The 24,163-nt window shown below is 38.1% G+C and overlaps 1 protein-coding gene across 1 annotated transcript in view; it reads left to right on the forward strand.

Moving 5' to 3' along the window:
• npr2 (natriuretic peptide receptor 2) overlaps positions 1 to 24,163 on the forward strand; it is a 200,743-nt gene that overhangs the window by 117,998 nt on the left and 58,582 nt on the right. Inside the window, exons 9-10 of the mRNA XM_028804819.2 lie at positions 20,974 to 21,048; positions 23,333 to 23,410. Coding sequence (XP_028660652.1) covers positions 20,974 to 21,048; positions 23,333 to 23,410 — 153 coding nt within the window. The remainder of the gene's footprint in view (positions 1 to 20,973; positions 21,049 to 23,332; positions 23,411 to 24,163) is intronic.

Consider the following 24,163-nt stretch of genomic DNA (forward strand, 5'->3'; position numbering starts at 1 on the left):
ATGAGAAACTGTATGCTGGAGAGGAGACAATGATGAGAACACCATAGATCTATGGGTACACAAAGGGCTGTGAGTGTGATTATTCTGCACGTACATTGTGGAGACTAGACAAGGTAAGCTATGATTTGCCTCAGTGTCTCTGGGAATATTTGTTGTTTTCGTGGCATTCCACCTGGCCCATCACTGCAGGGAGGTTTCGTTAGGTGGTCTAGAGTTATGCAATTGCCTGTATTGAGCAAAACAATAAATTTGTTCCTTGAAGGGGTGAACTGTTCTTTTTTTTGTAGTGTCCCTTTTTTTCTTTGTACCCATGCTCTTTACAATACAAACTCATTTGATTATTTGACTCAGATTAAGACATCATCTATAAACCCTTATTAGGTATATTTCAGCAGTCACTTCATAAAGGTGAAATACCCAAGGACTGGAAAGTTGCAAATGTGGCTCCAATCTTCGTGAAGGGAGACAAAATGGATCCAAGCAAATACAGACCAATTAGTCTTTCTTCTGTGCCATGCAAAATTATGAAAACTATAATAAGAAATAAATTAGAAAATTAAATAAACAAAAGTAACATTCTAAATAGCAGCGACATAATTTACCTAGACTTGATACAGTCCCACACAAAAGATTAATTCTGAAACTAGAAGCTGTAGGCATCAGAAGTAACCAGCAAAACTGAATTTCCTGTTGGATAACTAGCAGGAGACAAAGGGTACAGATAAGAGGAGAATACCCCACATGGAGCAAGGTCATCAATAGAGTCCCTCAGGGGTCTGTCATTGGACCACTACTTTTTCTAATTTATATTAATGTTGTCGCAATATTTTCATCGGCTAAGTAATACACAGAAGCAATTAAAAAGGCAAGTAAAATGTTAGGTTATATCATTAAAACTGTTGAATTTAAGTCAAGGGACGTTATGCTCAAACTATAATGTGCTAGTAAGACAGCATCTGGAGTACTGTGTGCAGTTCTGGTCACTAGAGTACAAGAAAGACATAGCAGCGTAGCAACCAAGTGCATCCCAGCACTTAAGGACGTGCCCTACTCTGACAGAGTCTGAGAACTAAACCTGTTTAGTCTCAAGCAGACTCAGTGGGGACCTAATCCAGGTATTTAAAATCCTCAAAGACATTGAAGTAGATCCAGCAACATTCTTTTGGCTTAAGTGTGAATCGCATACTCAAGGACACCAGTGGAAATTAAGGGGCAGTGCATTTAAAAGTGAAGCCAGGATTCACTTCTTTACACAAAGAATTGTGGGACTCTGGCACAAACTCCCAAGACATGTAATTGAAGCAGAAACCTTCACAGCTTTTAAGAAGAATCTGGATGAAATATTGGGACAGCTTAGCTATTAGCTAAACAAAAACCTTTGTTGAATTGAATGGGTCTCCTCTCGTTTGTCAAATTTCTTATGTTCTTTTTTTTTTCTGGAAATATCTTCATTTTTTGAATCTGGTATCAGGTTCAAACCTCACTTAAAGACAAATGCATACTGACGTAATTTTTAATGGGAACCTATCCCCAAACAGGTTTGGTTTTCTAAGCCTGATCAGACTTTTTGTCTGTTAAACAATGACACAATACTTTATAAGCATGGCCAGAAAATAGACATGGCTATGATGACTGCAAATAGTTGCATTCAGAGCGTTAAGATGCCAAGGTCATAGTCAAGGAGTGTGATCAGAAAATAGGAGTAACTATGATGCCTGCAGTTGAGTAAGATTAGAGGTTAAAGATGCTAAACTATGAGGCAGTCGCCAAGGATTGTGGTCTGGAAATAGACATGAGTGTGACTACTGTGACTGTTTGACAAGAAGTAGTCCTACTTTCTCACAGTCATGTTTTGTGAAGGAAAGTTGGATATGTGCAAGTGTAGCAGTGTTCAAGTGGAGTGAGTCTGTAATAGAAAATGTACCATCGCTGTCAAAACATTAATTTCTCCTTAGGCTCAACTGACTAAAATAGCTGCTTTTAGATCTGAACATAGGGTTGTCAATCATCCTAGATAACCAATTGGATCAACTCGCCGCAGACACAGCACTCAACATGTTACATTGTAAAACTTTCAACTAATTGTGTGTTACTCCATTCCTATGTTGTAGTAGAGTATGTATCCAAATTCAGATTATAGAGATGCAGTGGTTTGTACAACAAGTATCCTTAGGACCTCAAAGCCCTAACACTCTGGTTTGGTTCCTAGCTGGGTTCCTTTTTACTGAAATCTGAGATAGCAGCTCATTTATTATGAATCCAGGACATATAGTGGAGGTCAAAATGATACACAGTCTACAATGCTAACAATTTGTAATTGGCATCTAGTCAAATCCATTATTCTCAGAAATATGCAGCAGGAACAATTCTTATTAAAATTGCATATCCATACCACAGTTTTACATATTATAAAGTTGACCTGTAAGCAGTTGTTGTGAATATTCAGTTTCAGAATATAATTTTTTCTTGGCTCTGTTCTAATTTATCTTTTTGAAAATGTTGTTTCTCATTATGAAGAATCTTACGGTGTGGGTTTTTATACCTGTTGGGGAAACACTTATTTTTATTTTTATTGTTGCTTTTGTGTCAATATTTTGTGAGTCAGTCACTAGGATGCATCTCCAAGTTGCTGGGGGATTTCTTTGCGCAGCTCGACACTTGTTGTCATTAGCGTGGCACCAGAATTTCTGGTGTGACACGTCTCCTTTTATCTAGGATTTGGATATTCTTTAACAGGAGACTCAGGTCTTTTAATGTATGCAGCAAGTGTCTGGAAATGTGCTTTCAGTCCATAGTAGCCACTGTGCTGTTTTACACTGTAGACTAATGGGGAAGCAACTTGAGCTCAAAAGATGCACGATGCCTGAACAAACTTATCGAGAAAGCCTATTTCATCACACAGAAGCTGTTGTGGAAAAGATGATGATGGGAAAAATGGATGCCATCATGAAAAATCTCCTCCATACTTCCCACAGGCTCATTCCACCACGGTGTGCTAAGAAGTGCCTCTGGCGATCTTTTCTGCCAACTCCTATCAGGCAATTCAATGCTTCCTTCCTGAAGTTCATTTTGAAATTTCTGTACAGTAAATATTTATTTATTTTAATTTATTCCTTGACCATTTTAATTGATTGATTGGCTGTATTATTTGTCCTGTCAGCCTGTATGCTTTGTGAAGGACAGCCAACATCCTTACCTGGCCCTCAAGATTGAAGGACTGGGGAGACAGCTTATGCAGGGCTTTACCTCACCCAGGATGCTAGATGGCAGCGAGCCCAGGCTCATATTCCTAGATGGGTGCCCGCAGGGTATTGTAGTCCCAGGGAACAGCCTTGTTGGGTCTTGTGGGGGCTGCCAGGGGTTGCTGTATGATTGGGGAGTCCCTACACCATGGGGTTTCCATCTCACCCAAAGTGCTGACAGACCTTGTGTGCAGAAGATCGGGAGCACTTCCTGGGGGGCTAAAATAAAAGGGAGCCTGAGTCGGGAGGAGGAGGACGAAACTTACAAGAGAAGTGAAGGAGGTTGTGAGAGAAAGAGAGAGGAAAAAGACAAAGAGCGTGGTGTATCATGTTTGCTGTACTTGTGGCTGTGGTGGTGGGAAACCCTTATAAATGAAGAGTTTCCCTCAATATAAGACTGTTTGCCTTTTAACCTGTGTCCATGTGTGTTTGTGTTGGGTATATGGTGAGCCGGAGCACTCGCTACTGTCCACACCTTGTTTTTTATGTTACTGCTGCTGTATGCCTTTGAATTTCTCCATGGGATTAATAAAATTAATCTAATCTGACAATCCATTGCACGTCTTTCCTTGAATTCTTGATTTTTGAATCTCTTGTATGTTCTTTTTGCCTATAAGCTTTGGTTTTCCATGTGGCCTAGTCTTTTTGATCTCTCTTGTTTCCTCAGTGTTGAATTTCTCTTTTAACCTGCTCTCTTGTCTTCATTTCAAATCTCTCTGGTTTAGCCCTGAACAGTATGGCAAGGATAGTTATAGATTTTATGTAACTAGCATAAATCCCAGCCATTATGTTAAACTCCTACTGTCCTTCCATATAATCTTTGTGAAACAGGACCAGTTCAGATGATAGCTTGTATACCACCAGATTGTAGACCCAATGTCTTTACCACATTTGAAGTCAAATTTGTATTTGCCGTGTAACACCATAGTGCATTTATCCATCCATCAATCCATGTTCAGAACCTGCTTAATCCAAATTCAATGCTGTATTAAAAGTGTTTGGCACAGGGCAAGAACTTTCTGTCTGTGGAGTGTACCTGCAGATAATTAATCTTTTATTGTACACCATTTTAGCTAATTTAACTAAAGTTATGTCCATCTATCCTGCCATCTTCACTTAAATCATTAATCCAGTTCATCATTACCAGGAAGCAGTGTCTACCCTGACATTCATTTGTGGGACTCACACCTAGATATGATGACTGATTTATTTTATATATCAAAAATAATTGGCTTATCGTAATTTTAGATTTACTTGGGCTTTCTCAAGCAGAAATATTTAATTAAAATATTTCCACGCATGACATACTTTTGCTGTACTGCAGTATCTGTTAGATAAGCTTTGATGCCATTACAGCCTCATTGTTTTCAACTGTATAACCTTTTTCTTTTAATGAAATAAAGAAAAGTTGACCTGTCTTTTTAATCGATTGTCATTAAGCTTCAGTTTACTTTTTGCTGGAAATATTGGCAATCAATTCTATTTTATTTTTGAAGGACTGACTGTTCAAACATGCTAAACTTTGTGTTACCGTATCGCAGTTAGGTTCTCTTTTGCTTTGTAGAGTCTGACTAGAATGACCTCCCATACCCGTCTGAGCTGTTTAGTTACTAGTAACTGATTGATAGTCCAAAGGGGGGTCCTTGCACATTTAAAAAATTTCAATGTGCCAAACTAAGAATGAATATCCTGTAACAGTTATGGTGTTACTATTTATCACTGACAGCTCAGGCGTATATTCCAGTGTCTGCCTGACTGTGACAGCTCTCCACAATTCACAGCATGAGCAGCAAAATAAGCCTGCAGAATGTGTTTGCAAGTCTAAAATGTCAGCAGTGACTCCAACTGAATCAAATCATTGTCAATCAAGATGGGGCCCTCCCGGAAATTTCATCACCTCTAATTGACAGGAGGCAGCAGTAGCCTTTCTGTGGGCTTTGAGCTCGGTGAAACACAGGCCTCTCCTGTCTCCCTCCACCTGTTCTCTTACTGCAGTGGAATTTAGGAAAATGCAGATCTTCTAATGACTTTACATTTATTTTGCTGAAGCTAAAAATATATTAGGCATTCACTGTGGGATTATGGTCTATACATTTCTGTGGTTACCACGGGCAACTGCAGCATAGCAGCCAGCCAGATATAGATTAGGCAGGGTCTTGAAGGCCACTCAAAAAACACTGGAGGATACCCTGCATGAGATCATTTCTACATTTGAAAGAACATAGCACCAAAATACTTGCGCTGATCCATGCATTTACCCACACATAATTATGAGCTTGTTACACAAAGGAAAAAAAAGAATACATTTAAACAGAAGCTTTACGAATACATTCATCCATCCATTTTTCAAACTTGCTGTTTCCATTTGCAGGGTTGCTAAAATGTGGAACATGCTGTACAAGACCTGAAGCCATTTTAGGTGGTCCGCAGTTTAGGACTGGGCACGCTTCCACGCACACTCTCAGGTTGGGCCAATTTAAAATGGTCACGTAACCTTAACTTACACATCTTTTGGGTGAGATAAAAAATAAAACTGAGCGACACCAGCACAATGAATGAGTTCAAGAACTGAATCCACTGTGTAGGTGTTATGGTAATGAAATAATGTTAATCACTGGGCCATCTGCTTCTCACATGCTGAACACAGATTACAGCAGATCAGCAATCTTAACGTCTTTCCACAATGACAATAATACTAACACCACTGTGAATTTATCAATGTTACGACACACCGAGTATTGACAATTATGAGCTGAAGATTAGAATACAAAGAATCATGGTCAAAAAGGGAAAGTGAGGGTCCAAATACCAGGAAGCAAAAGAAAACTAAACAACCAGAAACAGAGGGGAAACAAACTCATAAGTTGAAGATTGAAGTATTCAGAACTTGAACCCAAAACTACTCGAAATAAAGTTAACATGCATTACAAAGAATGTACCCACCAAAGGATAATTTAAATGTGTGAATGCCACCACATTTAGATGTAACGTCCTGTGTCGTCAAGCATGATAATGTGGTCATGTGATCAATCAAGCATTGCATAGATAATGACCATCAAGACAATGCAAAACAAACATCAAAATAACATTCGACTCATATAAAAACCTTAAATAAGGCAAACATTCATGCATAGAAATGTGTATATTTACAATCAAGAAAAGTATTCAATGGTGGAATAGTTATTAGGAGGACACAAAGGTAACAACGAAACTGACAAGATAGAAAGCACAGCATCTGCTTTCTTAGTCTTTCTCCTTGATAGTTTGGTGGGGGGGCTTCCCTACTTTCCCACTCCTCAAATTCCCTTCAAGCATTAGCGCCCACCTCCAATATCTGTCTCTCTGTATCTCTTACTGAAATCCTGGCTTGTTTTCCTTTTAACAGCATATTTTGGCTCATCTCCATAATCCGACTATACTGGAACACCCCTAATTGGGTTGTTATAAAATAATGCTAAAATTGTACAGTGAAATGGTCAAAATATGTGGTCACACAAAAAAAAAAAACTATTTAGGAAATTTTATTGAAAAACTTTAAAATAGCAAAACTTCAAAAATACACCAAGATGCAACAATTACTATACGTGGAGATTTCTTTTGGAACCAAAATTGGCCCTCTGATGCATTGCTCTGAAAAACCACTTTGGCCCCTTTATTTTTAAGAATATAGTGTAAGTAACCTAATGATCTGTAAATATAATCTGCTTCTGAAATCGCGTCAAGGAGGTCCGGATGGTCTTGTGCCATTTGCCTGAAGGGAAGAAAGAAAGAAAAGGGACATTTCAGGATGACTGAGGTTTCAAATGATTTGCCTTTCTGAGACAACATACGCTATTTATAGCACTGATTAAAAACAAAAGAAAACATAGGCCACCCAACAAAATGATTTTTAAAGCTGGTTACCTGGGGAGTGTTTATTTGTTGATGAAAATTCTTTATAAAATTAGAATAAATAGCAGTAAACATTGGTAGAATAAAACCTAACAATAATTTCTTGTGCTTCCATATATATATATTGATAACTTGGAAGATGGTTAGAACAACACATAGTCAGCTCCCAGACCTCGCTTTGAGGCACCCCAACCATTCCATGCATTTTTTAATTTCATCAACAGCACACACTGGTCAAATTAGTTAGATAAACTACGTGAGCTAGTGGAGCAGGTTCATAAACAAATGGGTCCATTTTATTATAAATGCAGCTGCTGGAGAGCTTTGGAAATGGCAACGCTGACACAATTGGACAGACAGAAAGTGGAGAGTTTTGTGTCAGTGGTGCACTCAGCCAGATGTTCTAGTTGAACGTGTACAGTGAAGACCGAGAAATGCAGTGGAAGACCAAAAAAGTCATCTTCATCCAATGAACAGTACTTAAAGGTCACTTTCTTGATAGACGGATTGAATCCACTAAAGTGCACAATCTTATCAAAATGAAGTGTTTGCTTTATAGATCTCACAGATTCATCTGGCAACAAAGTACAGTGGATTCAGAAAGTGTTCAGACACATTCACTTTCTTCATATAAGTGCCTTAAGCATGGGAAATGTGTACAACTTGGTCAGCGGTAACTTGTTTAATGACAGTAGATTTAATCCTAGCCTTAAAGACTGAAGAACAGTCGTAGACTACTAAGCACTGTTGTAAGTCGCTCTGGATAAGAGCATCTGCTAAATGATGTAAATGTAAATGTAAATGTAAATATAAATAAAATGTATTATTATTATTAAAATTATTACTAGGAGGGCAAGCTGCCCTGGTGCCTTCGGCGCCCAACCCCCAGTTGCGGCCAGGATATTAGTAAAATCTGTAAATATACAAAAGAAAAATTATTATTTATAGAGGGTTTGCTCGCCAACCCCCCCAGCCACTTCACATCTCTGTCACTCACGTTGTGAAGAGGGGGGCTGAATGCACCTCAAGGAGACGCGGTCACTCCCATGCAACCCCCTCTTAAACGGTGATACAATGGGAAACAAATACAAGTTTTTTTTTTTTACCTCCTCTTTGCCCAATCAGCTGCTGGCTTGCTGCTGCTGCTGTGCCACGTGACCTGCATCTCGCACGGCGCTTTGAACATTTAAAAGCCTGTACAGCAGCTGTCCTACTCTTTGTCTTTTATTTCCAGCCCTGAGCATGGCTAAATCTCTTGACACAACGTCTCATCTTGCGGGACGTGAGTTCTTGATATTTTTTAGTTTATAATGTAAAAACGGAATAAGAATGAAACCAAACATATATATGTAGGTTTTAAAATAAGCCCAATTTAAAGTGTGATAAAAAAACGTGACATAAAAAGTCACATAAAATAGTTGCACTTTTAGGTTTAGGATTTTATATATAGAGAGTAGATTATATTTTATTCTGTTGTGGATGTCTTTTTAAATGGGTACACTTGCCATATTTGTCCATCCGTCTACACTCAATAATCCATAATGACAAAGTGAAAACGTTTTCAGAAAGGTTTGCAAATTTATTAAAAATTCAAGTAGTACTAGGGTGTTGTACCGTGTTAGCCATTATGAATGTAGAGAAAAGCCAAGCAATAAAAGGTGTCATTTTGCTTGGCTTTTCTCTACATTAAAAATTCAAAAACAGAAACCTCTCATTCAGTACTTTGTAGAAGCCTCTTTTGGCGGCAGTTTCAGCTTTGAGTCTTCTTGAATAATCTCTATAGGGTTTGCACGCCTAGATTTGGGCAGTTTTTTCCATTCTTCCTCTCTCGATATTTCCTCTCAAGTTCCGTTAGATAGCTGTAAACTGCCATCTTTAAGTCTCTCCACAGATGTTCTATCGGCTTGAAGTTTGAGCTTTGGCTGGGTCATTCATGGACATATTGAGACTTGTCTCAAAATGTTCTCTTGGCTCTATGCATTGGTTAATATCATGCTGGAAGATGGACCATTGCCAAAGTTTGAGCTTGCACTTCTTCAAGGACTTCTCGGTATTTGGCTGCATTCATCCTTTTGTCAATTCTTACCAGTGTCCTTGCCCATGTCACTGAGTAGCACCCACATAACATGATGATACAACCACAAAGCTTCACCATAGGGATTGTATTAGGCAGCTAATGAGCAGTGCCTGTTCTTTGCCAGACATAGAGTCTTGGAGTTCTGATCAAAGAGTTCAATTGTTGTATCATCAGACAATGGATTTGTTATCCTCATGCTCTCAGAGTCCATTAACCTGTCATATGCCTTTTAGTTAAGAGTAACTTCTGTCTAGCCACTCAACCATAAGCATGTAATGAATGGAGTGCTGCTGTGAAGGTTGTCAAATCAGCAGGTTCTCCCATCTCAGCCTTGAACTTTTGAAGGACTGTTAGAGTAAGCATTGGGTTCTTGATCACCTCCCTGACCAAGGCTCATCTTGTGCAGTTACTCAGAAGGGCAACACGGCCAACTCTAGGAAGAATCCTGGTGGTTCCAGACTACTGCAATTTCACAATTATTGAGGCTACTGAGCTCCTGGGAACACTCAAAGCTTTAGAAATGGTCTTCTTACCCCTACTCTGATTTATTTAACAACACAATTTGATCGCTGAGGTCTACAGAGAGTGTCTAGGACTTTTTGGTTTGTTTTTTTTCCTGATGTACAGTGTGAAATGTGCGACATTGTATATGCAGCTGTGTGCCTTTCTAAACCATGTCCAATCAATTCAGTTTGCCACAGGTGGACTCTAATCCAGTTTTTGACACATCTCAAGGAGAATTAAAGCACAATTTGGATGCCACGGGAAAGGGTCTAAATATAAATGAGAGATTTCAGTTTTTTGATTTTTAATAAATCCACAAACCTTTCTGCAAACATGTTTTCACTTTGTCATTATGGGTTACTGAATGTAGATTGATGGACAAATGTGTGAAGAAAGTAAAGGGGTCTGAATGCTTTCTGAATCCACTGTACATGTTTTATAAATACACAACATTTAAAGTTAATATAATACCTGGATGTTTACAACAGTTGTCAATGCTGCAACTCCAGTGGTTCAAGTCCCTTTCCACGTACTTCATTGTCCTCCTTGTTCCCAGTGACATGCAGGTTAGGCTGCCGGATGACTCTTTGTGAGTGTGCCATTTGATAGAATGATGTCCCAACCACGGCTGATTTCTGTATTAATCCTCAGTGCTTGCGTCGCAGGCTTTGCCCCCAAAAACCTCTGGTTTAGAGCAGCTGGGTTCAGGAAATCTAAGAATGAGTAAACCGAGTACAATTTTAGGCAGATATTGTAAGTGGCAAGCTTTGGGCCTCTGGTCATCGGACAAGCAGGAAATTTGAGTTTTTCAGCGGGAATTTTTACATGAATGCCCCTTCTAGAGAAATTCAGGGAAAAGTTGAGACAAAGTGTTGACCCTTGACCTTATACAGTAATAACTAAGTAAGGTAAAAATGTATACAGAGAGATGCAAACCACACTTACTGCTTTTAGCTTGCTTGTGATTTTCCTGAAAAAAAACAGAACTTATCTTTAATTACTTTATGTGCAGTCCCAGGAGCAAATTAGCAGCGAACTCAAGCTTCCCCCAAGACGCCAACCAGAAATTCACATGAGCGCAACTAAGTGAGAAGGTGAGACATCTCAACTGGGATCTCTAAAAATTCTCTTGGCATGTGAATGCTGCAAAAGACGGAACTAATGGTATAAAAACTGAGTACACAAAGTGCTAGTTTGGCTCAGTGAATCCTTGGCTCATTGTCCGTCTCTTGGCTCTCTTATGAGTCCATATGCTTTTATTTACTGAGGATCGTTCAACAACAAGCTACACTGATATGATTTTGTTTTCTTGTGTGCAGTTATGTAAATATGTGGGTCAACTGTAAGGTAAATATGTACAGTTTTCTTATGCTTGCTACATAAATAGCAGACACAATCACTTCCTGAAGAGCTCGTTTCTCTACAGCCATGCCCCAAAACAGCAGCTGCAGCAGCTCATCTTAAATCATTAACTGTACTGCAATTAAGTTGCTTTTGTCTTATTTATAAACCAGCAGAAGTACCCAACATTGCCTGGGTATAACTGAATAATGGGTTATGATACAAAAGCAAATATTTATGTGTTTTTAAGAGAAGCTAGAAACCGAACTAGCCTAACAAAAAAGCTGGAATACTTGAACAGGTCTGCAAATCAATGAGGACAACACAAAATTCATGATAAGTCCAAAGAGTAGCATTACAGTTAGCAATGCAGAGATATTGAACTACAGCAATAAAAAATTTCAGATGGTGAAATTATTCAATTATTTAGGAGTAATTTATCAAAAACAGCTATGAGATACATTTTAAAATCAAAGGAAGACTAGCTGTGGTACAGGACCATCTTAACAGCATCATAGGCCCTCGGCCAAAGTAGTGTGGTGGTGCCCCTGTTTTGATAGCAAAACAGAAACATACGTAGTGTAAAATGAATAGACCTTGACACCAAAAAAAGGTTTGCGGCAGCCACCCGCGTACTTGAATAAGGCTGCAATATTAGAGCTTTGGCAACATAGAAGTGTACAGGTTGAGTTCAAAACAGAAACTGAGTAAAAATGGAAGACGACTGGCTTTTAAAACAGGTTGTGACATCATCTGGAGCCGGAACCAGAAGTGACATTCTTGGGACAGGAACTGGAAGTGATGTTCTTGGGGGCTGGAACTGGAAGTGACATCATTGGGCCAGAAATGGAAGTGATGTCATCAGAATCAGGCAGAATGTCCTGTGTCTGGTCTGCAAAGATAGAAGAGAAAGGTTTATTGCACCCCATTAAATCATCTGCTGCCTGAAGGGAATTGCAGACCCCAGGTTGGCACTGCTTTTTGGGTTGCTCCCCTCTGGTACAACACCTTTCCCCAATATGCCACATAGTCTATATTTTAAGTTGGACCAATAGCAATTCACAAACGAAATTTAGTTACAATCATTTTAACCATTTTTGCGTGTCCAGCGAGCAAAAAAACAGATTATGATTTTTCATATGGGTATAGATATGGCATGCCAATAATAAATATTTCAGTAAGGATTCTGGTCACATCACATACTGGGAGCAACCCATTGGTTGAAGGCCAGTTTGGTCGCAAAAGACATAAAGAGAAGGTTTGAAGGGAGCTGTACCTCCACCTGGAAAACTGCAAGTACACCATAAAAATTTGGTTGAAATGGTAGAAGTGTGGAATTTAATGAGAGTAGATTTGTGCTTCATTCAGTAGATTAATAAAAACAAAAAGGATGGTAAAATGTTTAGTGGAAGTGGTGGAAGGTGAACTTTGTTGGGCATGAGAATATTGTAAAGCTGGGAGTTTGGCACCTTTGGATGAAAATGTTTGGTTATGGTTTGGATGATTGCAAATAATTGATTTACTATGAAATCCACTGGCTGATAGAAAGATGCGCTTCGTTTCAGTTTAAAAGACTCTTCTGTTCTCTGTGTGCTTACACAGATTATTAAAAATAAAAGCATGCTAGCAAAGAAGATTTTTACATACAGGAGTATATATAGCTATACTCTCTATACTATCTATACTATACACATGTCATTGGGACTTTATTACGGACTAATATGTGCAGTTCAGCTAAATCATCACACATGAGCACCACAGTTTGCCTTTTGATGGCTATGCAGAAATTAAATGCTAAAAATGGTGAAGGTTTTCATAATGACTGTACTTTCTGTAGTTATGATATCATGTATTGTTGTGCCTTAATATATTTACACACAGTGCCTTTAGAAAGTATTCAGATTCCTCCACTTTTCTGACTTTTGGCTGTGTTGCAGCCTTATACTTAAATCATTCATATTCATTTCATTTATATTCATTTTTTTCCCACATCAAGCAACACTCGACACTCCAGATTGATAAAGTGGTAAGAAGATTGTAGAATTTTTTGCAAATTTATGCAAAGAAATATCTGAACTATCACATTGTATGTATATGTTTATATACAGGACGTATTAGTGTAAGGCAGCATGGTGGCACCGTTTTTAATGCTGCTGCCTAAGAGCTTCGGCATCTTGATTACAGTGAACTTGAGATCCCTCCCCATGACACTGAACTAGGAGAACTACATTTAGTGATGGAGTGCATGCAGGCTACAGGTGAACTCTGCACTGAATTTAGAAATATACTTCACCCTCCCTGGAAATGTCTTTTTCATTAATATCAGTAGATGCTGAAACATTATTGTAAATTAGAAAGGTATATGTTCATCAGGAAACTTTCTTGTTCTTATCATTCACTTATTGTTATTAAAAAGATAAAGGTTAATTACTTTTACTATTACTTTTATAAGCCTTTAGCAGGTTGATTTTAGCACAGATCTAACAGCACGCCAAACGCAGGCTCATTTAGGTGTGTGGAGTTGACTTGAGTGCTGCAGCATCATTAAATAAAGGGTTTCTGTCCTTAGGAGATTTTTTATGGTGTTTAATTTTATAATAACCGCTTACACAAATGTAATTTCTAGCACTGTGTTGCGCTCCTACCATATTTATATTATTAGCCAATGATATCTTAACTCTCATGTCATGTGCAGTTACTGTCAATGTTGCCCACTAAGGTCAAGGCAAAAAGTAAAAAAGACTTTAAAGAGTATTTTTTTTCAGTACAACCTATGGATCTTAGTTAATATTTACTCAGCTAGGGTCATTCAATAAGTAAACACTATAAATAAAAACTTAAAATATATTTCTTTCATAAGGTATAACTTGGGCAGCTTTTCAACAATCTCTCTCAGCACCAGGATATTTGCTCCTCTGTTCTGCCGATGTTGGTATTCCTGTGGTGAAAATTATTTTCATTGCAAAAAAATGAAACATATTTTCACTGTTGCTTACATTTCATCATTGCGGTGAACATTTGTCAACTCATTTCAAGTTCATTAAACCTTTAAACCCCGTTGTAGAAGTTTCTTTGCTTTGCTCAGCACATACTGTATTCCACTCTCATTTTTCTGTTCATTCCTGTGGTGCTAACACACTTCAGCGCTTAAAAGCCCGATGACAGCTCTTGCAATGTGTATTGTCACTGAGCTATTTGTCATGCTAACCTAACCTTATTTATTAAATAAAACACAGATGTTTGTTTAAAACTAGCCATGTTGCCAAAAAACCAAAGGAAAAACAGTAACTTTGTTTTGAAACAATGGTTCGCCAACCCAGATCTAGGAAGTTTGTGTCTTCCAGATTTTATTGAATTAATTTCTTATTTAGGAGTGTCTTCACACTTTGGTCTACTTAGTTCAATTGTCCAAGCTCTCATTTTGAAGGGTCAGTAATGGGTCTCATTGTGTGTTTATACTTTGTAAGAAGTTTAGAATGCTGGGAGTTGTTGTCCCCCCCTCTCTAATATGATACTGTTAGAGGGTCAAATGGGAAGTGCTGGCACCTTCTTGGCTCTTTGGTGATTAAAACACGTGAAGGTTTCTCCATTAACACAGTTGGACTTCTAAATTTAAACTAGCTAACTAGCAGGCTACTCTAATCAGAATTGTTTTTTATTCACAGTTTAATGCTACACAGTGAACTGTGGTATGCTTCTTTTGGCTAGTTTACAAAACTTGATGTGTGCTTTTTATCAGATGTGCTGCAGCTGAAAGCTGACACCTTTATTGTTGAAAAGAAACATTTTATTCTTGAGAATGATCATGGTGTCCTCCTTAATGTGGTGTGTGTGGTTGTTATAAGAGTTCATGGGTGAGCAGACAACACTCTGCAATTCTCAAAATTAATATTTGTCTTTGTGATGCTTTTAATTAATGTTAGTTTTGATATTTCGTAACTAAAGGGTAATTTGAAATTATATTTTCTTCTTAAAATGCTCACATTTTGTAATGATAATGATAGTCACACAACCCGTCCTATGCATTTTTGGGTTAATTTGCATGCGTTCTGTAGATTTAATTTGCATGGTCAACTTTGGCATATTTGTGGAGTCCTTTCCTAACTGGACTACCAATACTGGTCATGCCGAAGGAGAAAGATAACTGTTGTTCAGATTGCTTTTCTGTGTCAAGAAAGCAATAACCGACCACACCAACAGACTGTGGTTGCTTGCTCAGAGTGACCCCATAACAATTGTTTCTACAGCGCAGAAATAAAATCACAAAGGCAGATAGCAGGACAATTCCTCAGGAGCCAAAGTGGTGCAATAAATCCACCTTAACCCGGTTGCTACGTCTCTAGAATACGCCATTTCGTGTTGGATTCGTAAAAGCAGTGCTGATGTTTATGTTGCAGCATCTGTTGGAATGAAAAACGCAGTGCATTTTTTTTGCTACATGCATTACAGAATACATTCCAATAGATGGTGCACTGCAAATGTTAAATCTGAAACTGTCCAACCAAGAGTAAATGGCAGATGGACAGATATCAGCTTATCCACCTTAGCAAAAGGGAATTTGTCTATGTGTGCATCAAAGTATCTGTCCGGTGGCTGCCTCTCTATTATACTGTATGCCATTTGGTTTGAGATTTGTAAAACCAGTGCTAAAGTTTGTGAAGCGACATCTGTTGGAATGAAAAATGCAATGCATTTTATAACTACATGCTTTACAAAATTCATTCCAATAGGTGGTACACTGGTACTTATTTTGCGGGCTGTGCCCCCAGTGGCCCTTAATGCAGAAACACCACCTGGATGGAAAGATGGGTGTTAAACATGAATCAGCCTAGACAAGATGATAATCCATCACAAGTCACAGTTACACAATGGGCCAGTTTATGGTCATGAACTAGTGTAACATGCACTTTGGAAAATGTGAGGAAAACCGGAGTACCCATAGAAAAGCCTCCAATAACTCGGGAAGAATGTGCTAAAGTCCAAAAAGACAATGACAGAGCTGGTGTCAAACTAGTGATTCTTGAGGAATCCTACAAGCATTTAATCTGCAATAAAGTACAAAAGCACCTTTTCCTCACATTGTGTGAAAATCTCACTCATTTTGACAGGTAAACTAAAACAAAAAAAAAATAAATCTAGATCTTGTGAATTGCAAGTAATATTAAATGTATTTTTATCAGGCGGAGTGGTGGCTCTGTGGCTAAGGATCTGTGCTGGTACCTGGAAGGCTGCTGGTTCAAATCTGTTTACTGCCAGAAGGGATCCTACTCCGTTGGGCCCTTGAGTAAAGCCCTTAACCTGAAAATTGCAAAGTATATCTAAATAAAAAAACTTAATAATAGGAGACCGATGAAAGCAGAATTTATTTGCATTATTTACTGAAAATGTAATTGGGAAGGCATATGCCAAAAAGTGACCAGTGCTCATTGATTTGCATTGCTTTTCAACTAAGTGATCCCGATTGAGAAATGCTTGTAAGTTAGCAGGGACAATCAATAAACTACAAATTAGAAATTCTCAGTTATTGTTAGCTCAGCATATAGGCATTTTACAACTCAAAGTTATAAGCTATTAGATCAAGGAGAGGGCTACTTTTGTTATAGTGTGTCCCTGCTATTAAAATCAAACAAGCACTTGATCAATCAGCTGTGAAGCAACATGTAAAGAATAATTGAGTGAAAAACATCAGGGAGTGTCTAAAGATACAATGGATCAGCCATTAACTAGTAACAGCTAATGTAGCAGGTAGCAGTATAGCCAACTAAACATACTGTAGGTCAGCAGGAGAACTGAGGCCCACTGTCTGACCACAAAAAGTGTATAACAAACCACTTAACTAGGCCTCCATATTCCCTTACAGGAACACAGCATTTACTAGCACTGATGTGAATAATGTACCACATTATTTGCAAATTAGAATATTTCTTTGTTTTATAATGATAAATATTTAGATTACAATAGCTGCATTTCCTGGCACACATTCCAGCCTTGTTCTGTTCTTTATTTCTATGTATATATAAGCTGCTTGCAGCACGTCTGGAAAGACCCTTTTGCTATTTAGGGTATTTGTGCTCCTTCGCAGATCAACTTTTGTTATAGTAGGTAAGTGTATACCAGACACAGAAACAGAGCTGTTGTACATGTCGATACACAGAATTCATCTTAATATAGGTGTGAATTTATATTGTAACAATGTCCAGGCTTGGCTCCTGCCTTATGGTTATTGCTACCAGGATAGACACCGACTCACCATAACACTGATCTGGATTTACAAAATGGATGAATGAATTTACAGCGGACACACGTGCATAGATGAAACTGAAAAGGCAAATGATTTCATGTGTAGACATGGCTAAATAGAAATTTTGAACCTTACATTATGTGTAGATTTCCCCATTTCAAAACCCATCAAGGATCTGTAAAATTTCTATTGAAATTGAAGAATGAATAATTGCAAAGTCCTCCCTGCAATACTTAGTAATATTTTATGTCTCAAAACCATCATATGCAAACAAGATGACATTGTGGTGCAATGGTTAGTTCCTCACAGCCTTGGAAGACTAGTTCAAATTCAGACCTAGCATTCATTGCTGCCAAACATTTGTTTCGGTCTCCATCACAGGAATGTTGCTTCACCTCCTTTCAGACCTTTTATAAATTTCCCCAAAGAATGCTTTTGATTTACATCTCTGAAATGTACAACAACAACAACGTATTTCTTGTTAAGTCCAAAATCACACAAGGAATGCCTCAATAGGCTTTAACAATCCCTGTTTTTTGAAGTCTCGATGAAGACAAGAAAAATCTCCCAAAGAAACTCTGCAGGAAAAAAATGGAAAAAACTTGGGAAGGGCCATTCAGAAAAAGAACCCTTTCCAGGTAGGTTGGATGTTCAATGGGTGTAGATACAACACACAAAACAGAACACAAGTAATCCTCTCCACAAAGCTAGATGGCCAATCTACCATTGCCACATCAGAAATACAATACAACAGGACAAACTACTTTGTTCTTGCACCATGTTCCTCACCAAGTGTAGGCTCAGAGCACCACAACAATTCTCAAAGCAAAATGCAAAAATAGATTATACCACTCACTAAATACAGAACTATCACATATAAGGATACAGATTTGCTAAAATACATCAAAAACAAAGTAGAAACTAATCATCATAAATGAAAAACAAAACTATCTGTCCATCAGTTAACTGTAGAACCACAGCCAGATTGTAGAAAAGGAGTCAGACAAGCCAGACACAGTCAGAGTCTTGGAGACCTCAGCCAACAAGCCACCTCACCACAGTCAGTGCTGGGCCAGCCAGTCTGATGAAAAGATCCTTCTACCCGATGATTCCAAAACTCCTTTATCTGAGATGGCTTTTCCATATGCAGGAGAGTAGCCTGGCAGTAGAGCAGTGGTACCAAGTGCCACATGAGAATACCAAAAAGAGAAACAGAATATGTGAGGGTCATTAACAGTTTAAAAATATCATGTTACTTATATCTGAGTACTAATGACTAACAACAGAGACGCAGTATGCACACTTAATCAGCAGCTCTAGTCAGGGTATGCTAAATTGAATTAGTGAGTCTTAGTTGGGATTTAAAAGATGAGACTGAAGGGGCACCTCTTATAGTAGCAGGCAAACCATTCCACAGCTTTGGGGCCCTGTAACTTGACCTCCCGCTGTTATTTTGTTAATCCTAGGAATCATAAGCAGGCCAGCATCTCGAGATCTTAATGTGCGCTCTGTCTTGTAAGTAATAATAAATTCAGATTAGTAAGCAGGGTCTTGGCCATTTAAAGCTTAAAGTGTTAAAAGGAGGATTTTTGAACTCCGCACTATAGCCAGTTTATGGACTTACAAGTTTATTGCATGCAAGGGCTGTCCCTAGCAGAGTGTGAAACCCTCTATAATATATAAATACATACACATGTGTATCATATATGCATAAGCACAAAATTAAATAAATAAATATATATATATATATATATATTTGAGAAACAAGTCATACAATATAAGTGCTTAAAGTTGTCAATTTCGTTTCAGATAAACTTAAACAAATAATAGACACAATATAAGAATATAAAGAAATTTGACAAAGAGGAGACCATTCAGTCCATCAGGCTTTTTGTTTAGCTAATAGCTATTGTAAGCTGTCCCAATACCTCACCCCAGATACTTCTTAAAGGTTTTTAAGGTTTCTGCTTCAACTACATGGCTTAGTAGTTTGCTCGAGATTATCACAACTCTGTGAGTAAAGAATTGCTTGATGGTGTCAGCCTGTTAATTCCATTGGTGTCCTTAAGTACGTGAATCGCCATATTTCCTAGAGTTCTGGGACACCCCTGGTTGTTGTCTTCTGCACAGCTTCAAGTGCTGCTATGTCTTTTTTGTAGGGTGTTGAACAGAACTGCACACAATACTCCAGATGCAGTCACACTAGTGCATTATATACTCTAAACATGCAGTAGCATCCCTTGATTTATATTTAACAGTTTTTATGAGCTAACATAACATTTTATTTGCCTTTTAACTTGATTCTGCACATGGCTCAGACCAATGTTTCTCAACTGGTGGGTCAGTAGCTGTAGTAAAAATAAAATGCTGTTTTAACAGATGAAGACCTCAATCATTCCCTGTAGTGTATAACAGATATTAACGTCAAGGTAGGAACCCCTCTCAAATGTGTACCGCACAATGAAAAGCTCAAAAAAACCACAGATAGTGTAGTAGACTGCACTTGCTGGGGTCTCTGCCCCACTTCAGAGACCCGATGGGTGAGCTGTGGGAGACAACTAAGAGAAAAACGCACTGAGGCTCATGGAACAGAGAAGAAATAAACCTGATTTCAAATCTGTGATTGTATCCTTGGTATTAACCCTTGCTGGATTTATTTATTTATCAGATTGATTTTAATTCCCACTAAGCACTCATTTTTATGTAATATTTTTTCAATTATTTATTTAAAGAAGACTGACTGCACCACACTTTTACTTTTCAGTACTTTTCAGCAAAAGAGACCTCTCTATAGATACAAGTAGACTGCCCAAGATGACAGCACTTCCTGTTAAATACAGGCCGGGCAGGAAGAGGCGAGTCCAGGTGGATGGGCACAGGAAGTGATGTCAGAGGTGGTCAGGTTGTCAGTCATCTGGTCTGCAAAGAGAGGCACGTTAGTAAACAGCGCCACTTTGTGCATTGGGAAGGAATTGCCACCACCACGGCCTTTAAGCTGTCCCCAATGCGCATGTGTGTGACAATAGATATATAACTAATAGAAAAGTAGTCCTTATATATAGAATTGTTTTTTAAGTTAATAAAGATGAGTCCAATGATAAGGTCAGATGGCTGAAGATGGCAGAAAAAAAAAACCTCCAGATAAACTGTAGAAAAGAAGAATCTGCACAAATTCAAGGCCAAAAGATCACCCACCCCTAACAGGTTATTCTACCAAAAAGAAATGTACTTACGTAGTTCATTATTATTTTTATGCTTTGTCCTAGAGGATTCGATGCAGATGGGTATTTGCTTTCATTCAAATATCACAGGTGACTGCACAGTGCTTTGATCAGGTGATGGTGGCACAAAATGCCACCACAGAAAAACGGGTAAAGGAAGCAAAGAAAATTAGAAGATAATAATGGCTTCAAATCCATGAAGAATATAGTAATTCTATGCATCCATAGTCTATTATAAGTAGAACTAAAATGTAGCTGCGAAAAAGCCAGGTTCCCTTAAAATGTTTTGATATTTTGAAGATGTTAAGCAGGACAAATGGTCAAAATTGTATTAAACAGGATACTCATGACAAATTCAATCTGAGCGAAATGTGTATTACACTTTCTCCTTTATTCTAAAGCCAGGCACGTTTGGTCAAAATATTATCTTTAACTCCTGTTTCTGCTTATTTGTAGAGAGGATCCAGCTATGCCTCCCTGATAACCGCACATGGGAAATACCAGCTTTTCGCCAAAACTGGCTACTTTAAGGTAAGATATTTTACAAACAATACAACTTTCCCTTTTCAACAAGAACACAGAGACACTGCTAGAAACATGTTACAGGCAGATTTTGCCCAAATGTTAGACATTTTTTCTCCCCACGAAGACCCATGGGCACATGGAATAAATTATGAAGTATTGTGGAGGAGAGCAGGACTTTAATGACCTTTAACTCTCGACCTGATGTTATTTTAGGCAATCCAGGTGAATAGGATGGACGAGCTGGTTTGGCTGAAAGGCCTGTTCTCATCTCCGTTGTTTTAATAGTCTAATGCTTAGCGACATGAGTTGTGACATGAAATCAACTGCATAGAAGAAGTTTAAGAGTCAGCTTCTCAATTTACCAAAACACAAGAGATATTTGTTGGTAAATACTAACCTAGTCATACAACAACTAGGATGATTTGCCTTGTGCATAATTTCATCTTGGTTTAATTACAAATGTGATAGACATAACTTAACTTCCACCTAAATATTGCAATAATTCTTGAAATTAAACAAGCTATATTCCTAGTTTCAGTTTTGGTCAACTTATCTCATTTGCCTTTACTTTCACCTTGTGGCTTTTGACTATAAATTGAACCTTTTACGTTTGTTTAACTGCAGTTGTGTGCCTGTTTCTTTGCCTTTACTGGACTATGCTGGTGGACACTCCTTGGTTCTTGTCTTTCCCATGTTATTTTCATGACCTTCTTCCACCTGGCCATGGTGTCCTGTTCTGTCTATCTTATTTTCAGTAAATCCATTGCATTATTCAGTACTATCACTCATTTTACACTCCACTACATTCATAAATTTATGTCACCTGATATGTTGGGAGCATTGCCTATGCTTCAGCTCTCTGAGCTGCCGTTGAATTACAGTATAATGGTCTAACGTGATTATTATCTGGAAACATATGAGATCATTGAAACACTTTTGACGATGAGTGAAAAATCAGCTTTCTCAATTGGAAATAATTAGGAGTTGTCTGCAACTAAACACACGTACCAGGCACCGTGAGCTTCCTCTGCCCCGTATCAAAACAAGACCTTCTGAGCTCAGTAAAAGCTTGTCGTCCAGTTACTGTTGGCTTTATAAAGACATTAACATTAAGAATTAATGAATATTTTTCAATGTAGAAAAATACCCTGTAAAGGGAATACATATATGTTTATTACTACCTGTTCCATGCAACATTTGGTCACTTTGGTATTTAATTTAGGAGATACTGTCATCGATAACACTTCGCACCTAGGGAAATATTATTTGAATATTTTAATCAAGGCATGGTTAGTAAATTGTCTCATGGACTGAATAACCCAAAGTTTTTCCACATTTCAGAGGAGGATTCAGGTTTTCATATAAAGGCAGTTTTCAGAAGACATATGATAATTGCCCATTCTTGGCCAGGAAAGATAAATCTTCTCATAGGATCTTTAGCAAATGCTCAGACTTTGCTGTTTAAATTAAAATGTAGTAATTTCTCCACATATTTTAACGGTCATCAAGAAGAACATGAATTGTATGGTGAAGATTAAACCATGAAAGATGTGCACACACTTCCAGTGGTTTGAAAACAAAAGAGGGCCGAAGGATAAGAATCAGATGCAACCCTAACAGCCTGCTGGGAGAAATGTCTATAGTACGGTTCAGAAGCCTTGGCTTAATTTCACCCTTCAGTCACTTGTATCTTGATCAGTTTAGAATTGGGTTTAGACTTACTTTTTACACCTTATGTAATTATTTCATAACTGGGTGTCAGTATGCATTGCATTTGTTGAAGGAAGCTTACATACTTGAATTTGTCAAACTTTCTGACTTATTCTTGACTGTGCTCCTCACGTACATTCTGTCTGCTCCTTTTCATAAAACCTCTATAGAATTTAAAAAGCACTGGCTCCTGTTTTCAAACACACACACACACACATATATATTTATATATATATATATATATATAACTGAAACTCCTTTGTGCATCAGCATTTTTACCGACTTGTGGTGCCTCCTTTCCAGGGAAGCAGGCTGCGCTTTCAGTAAAGGAGCGCTCATTTATTCTTTTATGGCTTATTTTTTTCACATCATTGATCTGTTGCTCTTATGTCCCTTTGATGTCAGTTTGTAAGCCATTATATTCTACCTGCAATGCAGAATCTTTACAAAATGAAAATATTATTTATTGTTTGTACAACTGAGCCATTGATTCTTTTTAGCCATTGAGTGAAACTTCATTATAATGCAGTCAAGCTGCTGATGCTCTATACGGACTTGATCTTCTTTTATTTCATTTCAGGGTAATCTTGTTGCAATCAAGCACGTAAATAAAAAAAGGATTGAACTGACCAGACAAGTGCTGTTTGAACTAAAACATGTAAGTGCTATATTTCAAAAATATGCAATGTGTAACACGGTTACTTTAGTGACACAGTCAATAGTAATGTAGAATATTTATTGTTCATTCCTCAGTTGTCTAACCCACTTAATCCAATTTTAGGGTAAGGGTGACGGACCCTCCCCTGGCAGCATCTAGTAAACAGCAGGAATCAGACTGACTTACTTATTTGCAGAAATGTTTTTGGCATAAAAATTCTGATGGGGCCATACCAGAGTTTTTTCTACATATACGTGTGCAGACTTCACTAAAGTTTATATAAACCTGTCTTACTAAAAACATGTGTCCCTCTTTTGGTATTAACAAGAGTAACATGCAATTTCACAGAACTCTCACGTCACAAAAATAAAAATGAACCAAGCAATAATAGTAATAATAATTCTTTGCCTTTATAAAGCACTTTTCTCACTACTCAAAGCGCTCAGCAATTGCAGGTTAAGGGCAATGGAATTCTCTTACCTGGTGTGGAGAATCAGCCTTTCGACACAGATAGACATTCAGACTCAGAAGTCCCAAAAACACACACGTTTATTATTTTTTCTCAGTCCTCAGCACAACACAGTGCACAAACCCACCTCCTGACTCTGGCGCACCAAACTCTTTTATACTGCACCCGGAAGTGCTTTGGTCATCTTCTGGCAGCACTCCCGGGTGTGGCGGAAGTACTGCAGACCAAGGCTCCAGAGCTGTCCAGGTGCCCCCTGTCGGTGGCCATGGGCCACAGCAGGGTTG

This window comes from Erpetoichthys calabaricus, chromosome 7 (assembly GCF_900747795.2).
Source record: "Erpetoichthys calabaricus chromosome 7, fErpCal1.3, whole genome shotgun sequence".
NCBI classification, from domain to species: Eukaryota; Metazoa; Chordata; class Cladistia; order Polypteriformes; family Polypteridae; genus Erpetoichthys; species Erpetoichthys calabaricus.